The 17,092-nt window shown below is 36.4% G+C and overlaps 1 protein-coding gene across 4 annotated transcripts in view; it reads right to left on the bottom strand.

The window, feature by feature from the left end:
- LOC105047252 (uncharacterized) overlaps positions 1-17,092 on the bottom strand; it is a 31,516-nt gene that overhangs the window by 10,862 nt on the left and 3,562 nt on the right. Inside the window, exons 2-8 of one of the 4 annotated variants that reach the window (XM_010926094.3) lie at positions 16,033-16,070; positions 12,235-12,303; positions 12,007-12,090; positions 10,195-10,229; positions 7,222-7,307; positions 5,063-5,128; positions 3,869-4,155 (exon numbers count right to left, since the gene is read on the bottom strand). The exons of 2 other annotated variants lie outside the window; for them this stretch is intronic. In XM_010926094.3, coding sequence (XP_010924396.2) covers positions 4,121-4,155; positions 5,063-5,128; positions 7,222-7,307; positions 10,195-10,229; positions 12,007-12,090; positions 12,235-12,303; positions 16,033-16,070 — 413 coding nt within the window. In that variant the 3' untranslated portion in view covers positions 3,869-4,120. Of the gene's footprint in view, positions 1-3,868; positions 4,156-5,062; positions 5,129-7,221; positions 7,308-10,194; positions 10,230-12,006; positions 12,091-12,234; positions 12,304-16,032; positions 16,071-17,092 lie in introns of those variants that run through there. One more of the 4 variants, XM_010926092.4, reaches the window with a different exon arrangement.

Below are 17,092 nucleotides of genomic sequence, written 5' to 3'. Positions count from 1 at the left end.
GATGTGATTATTTCCTCTATGTGACGGATTCACCTTAAGTGCTCCATCAAAATGCAACCTAACCAACTGGACCTCTGAGTAACAACTCTTGCACATTTTTGCAGCTTAGCTTGTAAAGATGTCATGCATTCAATTGTACATTACTCCAAATCCTAGTGCATGGATTCTTACTGACTTCCTCTGTGATACACCAAACTCAAGAGGCAAGATTTCTCGGCATTCACCCACTAATCTACCGTAGAGTATTGAACTCATCTTTCATCATTTTTTTTCTTTTTTTGCCCATATCTAGAGCTTATAAGTTACCTCTGTCAACAGAACCTACTGATTCAATTATTTTCAGGCTCTTACAAGTTAAGCCACAAGAACTTCAATTTCTGACCGCACAAGTTCAAAGGATTAAAAAGGCACCACAAAAATGATATCCAGCCTTTCTCGTGTTCGACCATACAAGGTTGCATAACATGTGAATTAATGAGCAAGATGACAGTCTTAAGAACATAAATTCATGGATAGAATATGAATATGCAGGCGGGGAAGTAAAACCTAGTAGTAGTCAGTGGATATTCTGTAAAATTTTGCGAATAAATATGAGGTGTGGATTGTCATATGGTCAGGTACTAAACAGATGTTTAGTGCAGTGAAATAATTTCAAATTGGTAACCACTGCATTAAACCAGACAGCTCAAAATAAGATCAAAATTGTCGAAGATAGTAGCAAACAACTGAAATTTCATAAAATCAGCCTCACAAACTTTTATAAGAAAACAAGATGACAATGGTGAATGACATGTATAAATGAATAATTAACAAACAAATGATAAAAGAGTATGAATAAAGGAAAAAAAAATTATGGAGGCTTTCCCCACTGTCTCTTGTGATGATCAAAAATAGAATTTGGAGAGTAGAACCTGGCTGGACAATAATATGTTCCACTGTTCCTTAATGACCTCTACTCCAAAAATCAATACAACCTTCGACTGTTGAGTTGCTTAAAAGAAAATGATATCATCGAACACAGGGAGCTTTTCCAAACCTCATGCCTTCAAAGCCTCCCCAATATACTTTTTTTTTTTAAGTCACTAAAAAGGCATGGTCCTTTCATTCCATCACTTCCTCTGCTAAACTCACTACTCCTAATCCTTCTCCAACATTCCCCCAACTAATTCCACCCGATTCATCACAAGAAAGAAATTTGAGCCACAATCTTCGCAATTATTAGCACTAATTGAAATAAAAAGTCTAAAAATCATAAATGTACACACAATTTCAGACGAAAAATTGATACAAAAATAGAAATTCAAGAAACAGCAAGCATACCTCCGATCATCCGAAAATCGAAGAGCCCCAAGCGCAACCCAGAAACACCTTCTTTGATCTCAAAACCAACGCTTTCTTTAAAAAAAACAAAAAATTCGAATTCTTTTACTAATCCCCCCAAATGCATGTGGAAAGATTCCCTTTTATCCACAGAAAGCAAAGAAAGTCGAGACAAAAAAATAATAATAATAAAGAAAAACTTATCACCTCCTGGAAAACCAAAATGAGGGATGAATTTCCCCAAACCGACACTGAAACATTAGAGCAGCGGAAGAAGAAAAGAATCCAGAGGCGGAATCAAAGCATCTTACAGAGCCCAAGATCCCCTCGAAATTGGTCCAGAGATAGAGGCATGGAGGAGCGGATAAAATAGAGAGGGAGAGCCAAAGTGTTAAAATGAAAAAATGAGAGAGAAATTAGGGAAGTAACCGATTTTTTTAAGAGAGAGGGGGAATATTCTTAAAAAATAAATAATTTTTTGTACCAAAAATAAATAAATAAATAATTTTTCAAGGAAACTTCTATAATATAATTTTATTCGGATAATAACTCTAACACAAGCCAGTGGTGACAACCGTAGGTGCCACGTCGGGTGGGAGGAACGTGAGTCACGACAGGAGCGACCCCAAACAACAGTTCATGGATGGGACCAATGGAGATAGGACACATGTCGGGCTGGAATGGACGGTCGTGATTGCTTATCGAATTACGGTCGGGAAGAGGATGCCGGGACCATCTCAATGGGTCTGTTTTTTTTTTTTTTTTGGTAGAAATCTCATGGGTCTGTTTAACGGACGTTAGGGTGCGTGGAAGGGGAGAGGGATAAAATTTTATGCTTGTCAAACAATTTTTTTTCAAAAAGATAAATCTAGAAAAACAAAGCTTCATAAGCCATTCCCGGCATAAGGTTTTTTTTTTTTTTTTTTTTTTTTGATAAAAGTATTTTTAGTAAAAAAAATTCAAAAATTATATCAAAGTAAAAAAGAGAGCTAATGGCATATCTATCTTGATAACTACTTTTTTTGAGATTGTTTTCCCCTAGATCGGGCGCTAAGACCCATTTAGATTTTTTTACCAAAATTTTTTAATGTATACTTATAGTTTTTATTTTCATTTGAACCATACAAAGATGCTAAAGGGTGAGTAATGGGATGGATGAATCCTTGCTGCCGGACGCACAATGTAACCTTGCTAGCCCACGGATTTATACCTGCACAAAAGATAGTGAATTATACTCTCTAGCTAATAACCATATGGATTTGCTCTAGTTAAAACATTCTAGCATAGCACAATCATACATGAAAATTCGCACATCCACGTCACTCTGGGGGCCATTTTTTAAGAAGGAACATTTTATGAACATTCCCTAACAACCATCTCTAGGTAGCAATTGTTTATATGGCTATTTGATCTTTCAAAAGAATGGATTCAGATTAGATGATGGAGATGCTCAAACGAGAAAACAAACGGGAAAAAGGATGCCTCAAAAAGGCTTGTGACGAAGAGGAGAGGCATAACCCATAAGCTGAACCCAATTCTCATCTTCAGATCCTCAATTGTTTGCTTGCATCATTAGTATGTAACTCGATTTTAGTCAAATGGATTAGGTCTATGTAATTCAATGAATTAGTTTTAAGAAGATTGACGTACATGTAAGAAAAAATAAATACGTAATGTCACAGCCATTCGTATCATATTTAATTTGGTCTCAGAAAAAGAAGACGGGTGTTCCCAGTAACGCAAATCACCGTCTCATATCTGCCTTGTCAGTTCGTACCTGGGATACTCGCATGCATGCGGTGGCTTGCGAGGCTAGAAGGTACCATGGAAGAGAAATTGGGGTCCAGAACGAGAGTCCCAATTAGAGGAGGCAACGTACCCAACTCGTGGTTTGTTGGTAAGCGGAGAAGTGGTAGGGACGTGGTACAGAAATAAATGGAGAAAATATTGCGTTATTTAATGATGATGATGTCTCCTTACGTCCTCCGCTGTTGAAGGGTCACATCCTTTCTCTTGATGATGCTCGCGTCATCAAGGCAGGAGAATCCCAGCGTAGAATATGTGACAAAATGTATCATGCTTCCGTGATGTTATTTTAGAAATAAAAAGATCAACCTGGTCGACAGGGATTGGGTACTTCTATCATCACTGCCAGATGTAGTCAGAAAATTAAGCAAGAACAATGTTCACTTCGGTAAGAAACAATTATTTCAGCTAAATTTTTTTATGTGACGCATATCTATTTCAAAGAGAAGCTATTACAAACTATTTCCTGGTGTAAGATCACCATTGATGTTTGAACGAACAGCCTGCTTTCAGAGCTACGTGCAATCAATATTTTTTTCCAGTTTACAAGCAAATTACATGAACAACCTGTGAGATGGGCCTTAAAATTTAAAACCCTTTGTAAAAAGTGACCATGGATCAAAGATCAACAGGCAAACAACTTGGTTTAGCCGCAGCTTTCACAAGTCTAATAAGAGGAGAACACATTTAAATTCTCTAACAGAACATGTGAAGCATCACCAAGAGCACATAGGACAGCACCTTCCAAATTTAACTTACTGGTCAATTATATTTTGATATCATTTTCAACAACTACCCTTTCTGCACTAATTACTGACTTCGGTTTCTTCTGCTCTCAATAAATAATAGAGAGAGACCCAGGTGGAAAAGCATAGTTATTGAAAGTCAAATAAAGCATACTGATTTATGTTGCACTTGACAAACAAAGATGGTTCAGATGACTCTAAAAGCAAATTTTTGTGGTGACAAGCATCTTTCTTTAGCAAAGGTGCAATCACCTGCGAGCTTCGGCCTTCTTCTGTTCCTTGGCTGGCAGCATAAAAGATCAATCAGTCTCAATATGATGCACTTGGGCATGTGCAAGCGTATGTGTTAAGCAAGAAAAATATGTTTGCAACAAAGATTCTTGCATACAAGACGTACTTCATGGATAACACTATTGAAGTAAATACAGGGAAACCAGCAAAGTTAAAATGACAATGGTGCGTAATCGAGAAGATTTAGTCTTCAATGAACAGAGAAGATAATGATGAACAATATACTTGGTAGGCCATGAGCAGCATTTTAAAAGACTCTAGGTATCATATGAGCGGACAAGTCTAACTAGCACTGAGGTGCTAGTTGGGCACCAAGGCAGGTCCTTGAGATAAAGCAGCCCAAAAATGATAACTTAAAATATAACAATAACAATAATAAAAAGGAGAAACCTAAAAGGATACTTATAATCTAATAAATGAAGATAACTTATCAAATAAGATATTGAAAGTAAATAAGAAGTATAAACTCGGTGACCTAGTACTAATTTATAAATCAATTTCATCCATCATGCTTTTAAGGCAGGTTACTCAGCAGACTGCTCAGGTGGCAAAGGCAGCCATCTTTTAAAACATGGCCATGAGAGAGCTGCAATTTGCAAGTCAGTCTCTGTCTCTGAAAAGAGTACAAGACTTGACACATGGTACTGCTTCAGGAAGGAACTAAAAAATGTTGCAGTTCATTAGGGATAGCTCTTGAATAATTTAAGGATTGTAAAGCCAGTTCGAAATAGATGGGAAGAAGCTTACTGCTAATGATCATGATTATAATTTCAGTAATGACTTCCAAAATATCATGGAATAATTTAGATATTCAAGGTGAGATTGCACTAATCGAAGCAAAAACCACATTCCTGAAGTGCATTACAATGAGACAACTGATGGAATAAACGACATCATACCAGCTTTTTCCTCTTCTCGCTTTTTTGCAGCTTCGGCTCTTTGTTGTCGTATTAAGGCTAGACGTTCTGCAAAAAGATTAAAGCTAATAAGAACCTTACGATATGATGCATCATAGATGATTAATGTCACGTAGTAAGTAAATATTCTAGTTACCCAAAACAAGAAACTAGCGTTGCCTGCATAACAATAATGACTTTGAACTACAAGATAGCACCTACCAAGGATGTTCTGGAGGACATGCACACTTTACACCACAGGCATGCGTGCTGGTACATAAACATATGCTGCACGAGAGCATACATGCATGGTGTGCCTTTAACACTCATTTTAGACATAACTAGCATATAAATTACTATGCCAAAATGAAGGCCATGACATCTATAACGCGATTTCATGCAAATGATCATAATCTAACAATTCCATGATACTTCAAAAACAAGATGCATTGAAGGCTCTTCATAAGCGGTCACAAATTGTAAAAAATAGCATAGCATATTTTATGATTTGATCCATTAGTTAAAAATAACAAAACTATCTGCCGTACTCTGAAATCACTTCTCATCATAGGTAGAATACAAAAAAGTGATGAAAGAAGCAACCACAGTATGCATATCAAGATGAAGCAGTCATCAAAACAAATTTCAGGAAGTAGTACAATGTAGTAAATCCACAACAGTATTGATTTTATCCAATAAACAGAGATCAGCCAGAATTTCTGTCGGTGGACTACCAATCCTAAACCCACAATCATGCTTCCTCATAAACTGCAATTGGACTATACTCCAGTTCCTCCCAATAATCAACAATTAGTTTTGTTCTTTACAGCTAGAATACTTAAGGATACTCAAGATACGAGCCAAGAAAACCATCTTCATTTGTCTATTGATCCTTCTCTTCTTTCTTTTTTACTCTTTATTTGCTGTAAAGTGGCCAAAGACAACATTTAGAGGAATAAAGCTTTCCGCTCCCTATACTCTCTCCCCATGAACTTCCAAGTGAAACCAACCTTGTATCATCTGAGTAACAGTTCAATAATCTACATTTGCCCACCAACCTTCTCAAATTTCCTCTCTCGTAAAGTATGCAAAAAGCCTGAAAATTTAACCAGCTTTTATGTGAAACTCATACATCCATCCGTGCCACCAATTTCATAGCCTTTTAAAGCCTCCAACATGATACTGCATCAAAACCTCCATAAGGACAATCTGTTACCATCCACGTCTCACACCCAGAGTAGCCTGCTGCCCACCCTCCACATTTTATTTTCCAAGAAGGCCATGCACTCCAGGACCCTTAAACACTCTTGAGGTATTTGCTTTCTATAGTAGAACTCCCCTTTGAAGCACTTCCTTTCCAACAATCAAAAAACTCAATAAAAAAAATAAAATCACCTTGCTCAAAGTCTTCATATTCTTAACATATTGTCATATCATCATCCGCCTTAACCAATTACCGACAAAACCTTCTCATACTTGAGGTCTTCCTCAGGTGTGAGAGAATAAGGACAAATCGAACCCCAGTGTCTGAACCAATCCACACTTCAGATAGGTGGGCAGATATGCTCCCATTGCAGGTCAAGCCTAGTTTGGAAAAACATCCAACTGAATTTCAAGTCAGGTTGGCATTCAGTTGATAACTCAAGCAACCCAATCCAAACCCAACACAAATATTTGTAACAGGCTACGACCCTGACATAACCTAAACCTAACACATTCTAGAATAAGACTCCCAAAGTAGACCCAGTTTAAATTGAATCCTACTACATTACAACCTAAACCTACAACAACCAAAGGATACAAGGATGTCTACATCTTAGTTGACTTAGAGACCATGTCTCGGGTTTCTAGTTATCATCACAGTCTGCTTTTAAAATTACAAATAATTACTTGATATTTTAATTGAAGTAGCATGAATAACAAATAGCACAGATCGTTGTGAAAGAACACATAATGAAACAGAGGACTGCAAGTGGTGATTGCTGCAGCTTATGGCTAGGTAACATGATGTAGAAACACAATACCTGTATTTGCCTAAATAAGTAATCTTCAATTAAAGAACAAGTAGATTGACACACCATCAGCATGACAAATTGTGCCCTTCAACATAACCACCAGGCAGAGAGGAAAACAAAATTATGCCAAGCTTTTCTAAATTTTACCTAGATCCTTTCTAGCTTGTTCCGTTTTTCCCTGCTCCTGCAGCCTCATGTATCGCTCATGAGCTTTTTGTTTCTCTATCTCCTCCCTATAAACAAAAATGGGGTCATAAGTATACATTGGTAAAGGAAAAGAAAATGAAAAAGCATGCCTGTCATACAGTGTTTTTTCCCCCCTTTTTCTTTCGAGACCTAGGATGGGTGGAAGCCCACGCCTAATCAGGTGAGGGCAGGATCAATAAGTTAAACAACACAAACCTTGGGTACATCAATTATGCATAATGCTCAAGAAAGCTCATGTCAAATTTTCAAAAAGATATTTAAGAAATAACCATTCATTTGATGCCTAGTTTTAAGAGACTATCTTCACTGCTAAAATCATGTCGGAAACCACAAAGCAAAATTATTAATATTGGTAAATTGATGAAACCTAAGCAGGATTGAAAGCTAAAATCAATTTCCAGCATTTTAACAGACAATGACTGTTCTCCAGAAAAAAAGGATGGGAGACAAATGAACACATTCTAATATCCAGGGATGCGTAATGTAGAATGAGAGTTATACATAATCTTTTGAATTAAGCTTAGTCTATTTGCCCTTCTTATTCTATGAGATTCCATTAGCTTAGTTCGAGACCATCTCTGTGGTGCAGCTCTATCAAATCTTTGTTCTCAACAGTAAAGCTCCACTACCTAACCAACTTATTCTTTCATCTACAATATTTGATTCTACCCAGTTGTTTGTTTTTCTATTTTAAAAAAAAATGTCGTGGTTTACTCGTTACAATTTTCTACATTCTTTGATCTATATTACTACTGTAAATTCAATAGTACTGGAAGCTTATGCCATATTTCTGATCATACATACGTGTAAGATGAATCAAGATATGGTACATTACCATAGAGGAAAGGATGATGTTAATGAAGTGGAAGGTTTGGAGACACGTCAAACTTTTCTGAGCAAGAATGAATTTTGATAGAAGAGCTTGTTTTCTTAAGTTTAAAGACACACATGCTACATACTAACTCAGCCCATCATTAGTACTAATTTGATATTAATCAAAATTCCAAACCCGATAATAATTATCATAATACATGGTACTAGATTACCTGATCACTTCAACTTTTTGGTGGCTTCTTTCTAGCTTCTGGTTTTCAATTCCATTCCTTTTAATGTTATTCTTTTTCTTCATGAGTCAGAGGCTGCAATTTTGGTTTCTGGTATAATGCAAAAGAGCTTTCAAAAGGATCAAGGTATCAAGTGACAGGTGATTATATTGTAATTCATTATGATGGGCCATGCAAGTCTTAGTGTTGTATAGTTTATCAATTTATCTTCATCCTTTGTTTAATTTGTCAATTTTCAATTTTTTATAAAGCTTATCACATATGAGAAAACAATCCAATAAATTATAAGGTCTCAAAAACAAAAAGCCAAGAACAGAGAATTACAATCCAGTTCCTTGCTCTCCCATTGTTTTTTCTTTTTTCCGGTACCTTTATGCTATGGAGCCATATTATAAAGAGTCACTCAATTTCCACTTATCAGAGGCAACTTTCCCACAAAGGTGTTTCAGGCTCATTTGCTATCTTAAAAAGGGCACTATGTGACAGCTTATTCTTAATTCTCAAGAGTATGCCACCTAATATGCAAGCTTCATTTATTTTTCTTCTGCTTTTGTTGACTGAAGTACTAAGAATTCTCCAAGTTAGAAGTTCATTCATCTATTACGATATTTCACAGCTGAATGAAGGAAATTGAAGAATCTATACATCATTAGCATACATTTAACGCTCCACATATGAACTGGGTATACTTACACCATAAATTGCAAGAGAATAAAAAATATCAGGCATTGTTTTGTAATTCCTACGATGTAACATCGTCATTGGAGACTGCTACTTCAAAATACTTGTTACAGGTCTATTAGTAATGATCCATCAGTAATTGTTGCTTAGTCTAATTCACCTTGATCATTCATTTAAACTGAACTTTTTGAACTTCTTATCATGGATTTCAGTGACAATTGGCACAGTATAGCAGTAGTGATGCATATGTGCTGGTGCCTTTCCAACATATAACAGTAGCATGAAACCAGCTCAGTGCCACTGCCCAGAATGCTATCATGCCAATACTTGCCAAGTAGGGGCACAGCACAGCAAAACCTGCCACTGGCACATGATACATAAATCCTTGCTTCTCGTTACCTAACCAACAATTGTTGTTGTGGACCTATAAACTAGCCCACCTACGTTTATCCTCATAGACCCTCTATGGTAATCAAAATTTTTATAAAGATGAAAGCAAATTAAAAAAATCTCTATAGTTTTTTTTCTTTAGTAAAGTAAATTGTAGAAAAGGCTTTAGAGTAACTGGTTGGGTAAGGCTGGTTATCATACTCTGCTTGCTCTTTACTAATTCTCCAAAAATCGCTGCCAAAAAAGGGAAAACATTTTAAGCCTGTTAGAGAAGTTTTCCACCATTTATTTCCTCCTCAATCTTTTAAGATCCCCCTAACCTTCTCTTACTTTCTCTTAGCAACAAACAAAGCCTTAAAACAAATAATATATTATGTATCCTGTCCGATATGCTTAGGCCACTTGACTTTTAACCTAAGGCATTCAAGCCCAATTCACTCTGTAATTCAAAACATTTACATGAATCCTAAGTTAATATTTGAATTGCATGTCCTGACTCAACAAAAGAGACTCCAACTAATATCAACAATCTTCTACAATATCAACTGGTAATCACTAGCTATGGACTAAAGTATGAAACTATATCATACTGAGCATTACCACATTGCACTGATACTCAAACCACATCAAACATAACTAAATAAAGCAAAATAAAAGAAACAAAACTCAGAGAAAAAAAGGACATCTATATCCACCAATTATATAGACAGATATAACTATCAGATTTCATGAAAGAAATAGTCCTCAAATGGATACACAAGTAGCATGTTCAACACACCTTTCACGCCTTGAGAGTTCAGTTGTCTTCTCCAACTGCATGTCAGTTTAAAAATATGCACATGTCAGATTTACATTGAATTGATTAACTAGTGCCAAAATTGTTGTAAATACATCTTTATGTATAGGCAAAAACAAAAAGTGTCATATAAATGGAACCATGGGCAGCATGTCAAGAATATTATTTTTGACTATACATTGATTTTATTAAAAAATTATGTCCATGTATAGAATGGAGTCCAGAAGTCACAATTTCTGACCCAAATATGCCAACCCGCCTGAAATACACTAGTTTGGGTAAGGTTTATTCTGGGAAAAAAATTGGGTTTGGGTAACAGACAAATCCCATTATATACATGGGTCATATTCAAGTTTGGCCCTGAGACTCATCAGGTCACCATGGGTTAGAAAGACCCTCAAAACCCAAGCCTAGGCCCCTAAGATAGTAGTTATAGTTCAATAGGCCATCGACTAGTCAAAGCATAGTTCAGATGATTAGAAAGGTCATGCAATTAATGGTCAAAGGGAAAAAAAAAATACTAACAACATATACAGGATTCATCATGTTATCTTTTCCACTTTATTCTCATCTCTGTCACTTCATCTTGACGCCCAGACAATATCCGCTCTCCTTGGCCCTTTTTCATTCTCATTTTTAAGGTATATAAATGAGAAATAAACGCCTAATTGGGTTGGCATCTCGACCATGGATCCATATAAGATAAATGAGTCCACATTTTTTAACCCAACACAAATCCAACTAAACCTGACCCATTGCCACCCCATCACTACCAAAAAAAAAAAAAAAAAAAACAGATATTTGTGACATTTGGAAATGACAGAGCTAGCAGACATCTTCAACTACTATAGTATTAATGTGTACTTTAGGAGCTGCTTGCGTGCTTCTCCATTCCCCAAGTTTAACTCCATAATAAGTGCTAGTCTTGGGAGTTCGACACTCCCTAGCTTTCTGCTTTTCCATCCTATCCTCTCTCTCTCTCTCTCTCTCACACACACACACACCACCCGCTTCTGTTAGTGATTTCTCTCTCCTGTCCAACCTTTCTTTCCCTCATTCCACCAAAAAGGCATGTGCATAACATGTGATATTAATTATAAAATTGGAGGCATTGTCCCTCCAACACCCTCTTTTAGAAGATTCTGAAAATTAGGTAAGGTCTCTAGATTGACATGAAGACCCACCCAATTCGTAATATGAATTATATCACATAATAACCATGATATCGAAATCCTCCAAATGCAATCCCCCATTTTGGTCATTTTCACTAAGTACTCTAATAATCCATTGTACTTTATCAAGCATGCACAGAGCAAAAGCATCAGATATTTCACTATTTCAGGTGACACAAAGTGAAGGAAACAAGTCAATAATCTAATGCAGCTTAATCTTTCTAAGTTTCCTTCTCATCTCATTGATACATAAGCAAATCCGCAAAGGCGGCATGAATTCATAAGGTTGGATAGAAGAGAAGTACAAGACCACACGGAGGGGAATTTCACAGATGCAGAGTGCCAGGATATATAGAATACATAATATTAATCAGTCAATTTGATCCGAAATGTCTTTAAAAGTTGGGATTTGCATTATCTTGTACTTCAATCACTGCTTGTTGCTTAAAGTATACAACTATACTCATAATGCATATTTTAACTAAACTTTGAGAACTTCAGCATATACAGAGCACAGAGAAAGAATTAATCAATGATAACCAAAAAAGTTTGAACATTTCCATATGCCAGAAAGAAACATTGCATAAGAAATTAAAATCTGAAAAGAAACTGTCCAACTTACGTCAACTTCTTTAGCTTTCATAATCTTTGGTTTTACCAAGTTTGGATTCTCAATCTGAATAATGCCCTCAATGCCTTTCCTTCTCTGTCATCATTATGAAGCAGTTGAAAACAAGTATCATAATTCAAATAGGATAAATACTTCAAATTAAATCATATAATAGATATTTAATATAGCAGACAAAGCATAGCAGCAACAATAAACATGATGATCACAAGAGGTCACTACATCAGTCTCTTCTCCAGAATCATCTTCAGCTTCCTCTTCAGTTCCCTCTTCTTTGTCTTCAGCCTCCTCCTGAATGAGAATATTAAACAAATGATTCACAATTGAATGTACAAGATCCAACAACCAGAGAATAGGAAATGCTTTACCATTTATAACCACTAAAAATTTACAATAAATTTTGTACAAAGCAATATTGGTGTGCAAGTACAGCCAGCTGAATATAGAATTAAGAAAATCATATTTAACAAGAGATCATCAAGCATATGATTTGCTTATCTACCAGCTCACTTTCCAAATGAGTTGTTATAGCCCAAACCAAGCCCAATCTCAGCCCAGCAGACTCAAGCCCAAAAAAAAAACAAAAAAAAAAAAAAAGAGGAAACCGGGAAGACTCCCGATAGGAGTCTTCTTCTCCGGCGAAAACCGGGCGAGACCGTAAATCCTAGGACCCCTCGGAGTCCTAGGGTCCCCTATAAGAAGACCCCCTCTCCCTTGAGACCAAACATCGGCCTCTTCCCTCTCTCCTCTCCGATTTTCCCGAAGTAGAGCCGTGGACACCGTTTTGATTCTCGCCGTGACTGCCGCCGACGAGGTCACCGGAGGTCAAGGTAAGCTTCCCTCCTTTTCCTCTCTTCCTTCCCCTTCTTTCCGTGCTCTTGTGCGCGGCTGCCGGCGACGAGAGTCGCCGATTTTCGGTCGGGAAAAAGACTCTGTTTTTGGGTCTCTTTTTCGTGAATTTTCCGGCGCCGGCGATCGCAATCGATCGCCGGCCACGCTCCTTCGTGACCGGGGGAGTGGCCCCCCTCTGCCGCCGGCCTCCGCCGCGGCGGCCGCGGCTCGAACGGCCGGTCAAGGCCGGAGAACCATCGTCCCCTGTTTCGGCGCGGGAAGAGCCGAGAAGAAGAAGAAGAAAAGAAAAAAGAAAAGAAAAGAAAAAGAAAAGAAAAGAAGAAAAAGAAGAAAAGAAAAGAAAAGAAAAAGAAGAAAAAGAAGAAAAAAAAAAGAAAAAGAAAAAAAAAGAAAAGAAAAGAAAAAAATAATAATAATAATAATAATAATAATAAATATATATATATATATGAACAAATAAATAAATAAATAAATAAATAAATAAATAAATAATAAAATAAAAAAAATGATGAGAGAGAGAGTTTCTCTCTCTTCTCTCTCTTCTTTCAGTCTGAACCCTGACTTCTCTCTCTGAAATTGGACTTTCTCTCTCTACTTTCTCTCTCTAGAATTTTCTCTCTCTAGATTGTTTCTCTCTCTTGATGGATTTCTCTCTCTCTAAAGCTATTCCTCTAGGATTAGCGAAGTGTAAGGCTTCATCTGATGATTTTGATCGAGTTTAGGGAAGAGTCTGATTTTAAGTGAGATTTTGATTTTGGAATTTGTTAGATTTAATTTTGAATTAAAATTAATGTAAAAATATAATTTTGGATAATAGACACGGAAGAATCTCCTAGAAGTTAGTCGATCTGTTCATTCAGTGCTCCGTGAAAGGTAAGTAATGAAACATCTTCTCGAGATATTCCATATTTATTCTGAAAATAAATAATTATTCTCTGAAATTATGCATGATTTATGAATTATGTTTTGAAAGAAAAGTGCTTTTGAAATATTATGGTATGTCGATTTATGCACATGTTCAGTGAAATATTTATGATATATTATGATACAAAGTGTTTTGATACAGATCGAATTTATGCTCTCAGCCTGACTATGTTTCAGTGGGCCCCGCCAATGGAGATTATACGTTGGTACTCAGTGGACCCTGCCAATGGGGGTTGTGCGCTGGTGTTTGTGGACCCTGCCAGTGGGGATTGTGCGCTGGTACTTGTGGACCCTGCCAGTAGAGGTTGTGCGCTGGTATTCTGTGGACCCCGCCAATGGGGGTTAAACGTTGGTCATAGTCAAGGCTGTTGAGTTACGAGTGTTTTTGAATCGAATCGGATTTATGATTATATTATATGTGAATATTTGAAAATATTGAATTTGTATTAAATCAGCATGAAATATACTCTTATGTTTATTTGTAGCATTATTCTTGAAAATTATATAATATCTGAAATATTTGATAGAGATACTTGTTACTTACTGGGCTGTCTGGCTCATTATCTTTCTTTCTATTTTTCAGATTCAGATAATTAATTTCGAACGTGGGAAAAAATATTGGGACAGAGCTTTTAGAGGCGAGATTTAGCATTGTCAACTTCAATTGAACTTAGATCTAATGTTTTATTTTTAGCAAAAAAAAATTTTATTGGATGTAAGACATTTGATTTAATTACTTGAATTACAGTTGAATAATAATTATTTGAATTTATTCCGCTGCGATGCATTGATATCGTGATGAGATGCCTTGCATGCTTATGGAGAGAGTTCTTCATAAGTATGCGGCGGTTGCCATGACCCTCGATTCACAATCTCGGGTCGGGGGCGTGACATGAGTCATCCTACACTTTCTTCAATTTGATGACAGATCCTTGGGCATACATTGTTAAACCTCTCATAATATCTCACAACTGATTACTAAAAACATTTCTCCTACCCCTTTCATCAGTCAAATTATTTCACAACTCTTTCCTGCAATCAGACCTTCACTATATAGCTTGGTAAGCCTTCAATTGTTAAAAGCATCCAGGTTTCAGACTAATGAATGCTGAACCATGCCGAACCAGCAGGGGTTTGATTGGTTTCTTTCTCTATAATTTGCTGAACCATCCCAGTTACTTGTTTCATGCTTGATGATTGGTTTCTTTCTCTATAATTTGCAAGTAACAAAGAGGCCTTTGAACTGTTAGTCTTCTTCCTCTTCAATGTGAATATTTCGAAAGGAAAAGCAAAGAAGGATATACTGGGGGAGATCAAAATGTGGTCTGACTTTTCAGCTTCAATATAATGCTTTTAATGCAAGGGCATTTCGTTCCTACATGATGGATCTCTTCATACCAACAGAATGCACCACAACGGTACCTTTCAACCATAAAATAGTATCCAAACACAATTTCTAGGAAACATATTTTAACAGAAAAGCATTTTGAGTATGTTTAAATCAATGTATCAATCTCGTCTTGATACATCAGTGCTAATTTTATAATGTCATCAGTGCTTAAAAGTGTTTAAGCACGGAGAGTAAGAATTTGTTGTGTCCTTGAAATCTGAGATCTGGACACAAAAAAGGACAATCTAAGATTCTCAAAGGAAAGAAAAATGCAGAAGCCAGAGTTCAGAAACAAGGAACATTTCAAACTGGAAGAAATGGCTTCAAGTCAGAGAACTTGGATCGTTTCTTGAGTGAAATTAGATATGAAGGAAAATGAGTTATATAGTGTTCTTTGACTTGAATGGTCAAAAATTCAAGCAAAACAAAGCAATATGCAGGATAATTAGGAAACATTTTCACTGGTCAACACACTGGCTGACATATAACTTTCTAATCAAGAATAATAAACCAGGAAATTGGATGCAATCACCAGAAATAGAAGAGAGAAAAGTGGTCCAAATATACAATTAAAATGATGATGGTAATTATGGTGGTGGTGGTGGTGAACTTCTTCAATAGGTTTTACCATAGGTATGCAGTTGTAACAAACCCCTGCCTTGCCACCACACCACCCCCCACCCCCCCCCCCCACAACCAAAAAAAAAGCCTAAAGATTGGAGGGGGCTCTAGAAAAGCACCAGCATTGCTGAAGTTGAAAGAAAACAGCCACTAAAACAATTAGTATATGCCTTCTCATAGAAGTGTTCACAAAATATGTGGTTCTAGTTTCCATTAGCGGGGAAAGTGCTAACCTGTTTAAAGGTGCGAGGACGAGCTGAGGTACCAGCAACTGCAATAGACATGAAGAGCATAACAAATTAGAAGAGTGTACATTTTTTTGCTAAAATCACATTATAGAAAGCAATATTTTAGAGTTTGAACATAAAGAATAATGACTTCAGCTCCATCTACAAGATATATCGAATGCCTTCAAGGACTTATATAGTATTATTTTAGTTCTCATAGACCATCCAAAAATCATTGATCTCAAATACACAAGTATATTAACCATCTCTTAAACAGCAATGATTTTTTTGTCTTGTATTTTATGGCCAAGGGACAAAAGCTACTAGATTTAACAACAAAAGTCAGTATAAAAAAAGTGCACCAGCAATATCCCATGAACCGTAACGAAGACAGTGGAGTTCAAATTGTTACTCATCACTTTCAAGCCAGAAAGACAGTAAAGTAATTTGACATCATGACAATCCCATCTTATATTATATTTATAAGAAGATACTTTGTCTGTAAGTGCATCATTAGAAAAAAATAAGATCAATGACAATATCAGCACCAAACAAGAGGAAGGAATGGAAGGACGGGGTGTGTGTGTGAGAGAGAGAGAGAGTGAGAGTGAGAGAGAGAGAGAGAGAGAGACCATGACAAGAAGCAGAAAAGAAGAAATTTATATACTAAAGCAATTATAACTAACAAATCAATGTAATTAAAGGCAAAAGAAAAAACACAATAAGTAGATGATCATTCTACATTGATGTCTTATAGTATCAAGTGGAGAGAATTGAAACATGAAAATAGCAAGTTATGACGAAAGCACTTTAAAGAAGCTTGCTCTAAAAGAAATTTTCAAGTACAAAATTTCATGTAAAAGATGTCGCTCGACATTAAAGAATGGCAATTTCAGAGACAAGCCACATCTGCAAGATTAGTATCTTCACAAACCAAAGAAGTACATACCCATCGCAAAGGTTTTTAAGCTGTAAAAAATACTACCATGATTCAACCACAGCTTGAGTAAGACCGAAAGCTATCAGAGCCATCAAGATGATAACTGTTCCTGAGTCCTGACCATCA

The sequence above is a fragment of the Elaeis guineensis genome, chromosome 6, assembly GCF_000442705.2.
Source record: "Elaeis guineensis isolate ETL-2024a chromosome 6, EG11, whole genome shotgun sequence".
Classification (NCBI taxonomy): domain Eukaryota; kingdom Viridiplantae; phylum Streptophyta; class Magnoliopsida; order Arecales; family Arecaceae; genus Elaeis; species Elaeis guineensis.
The sequence above is the reverse complement of the archived record's forward strand: the minus strand, read 5'-3'. Positions and strand labels throughout refer to the sequence as shown.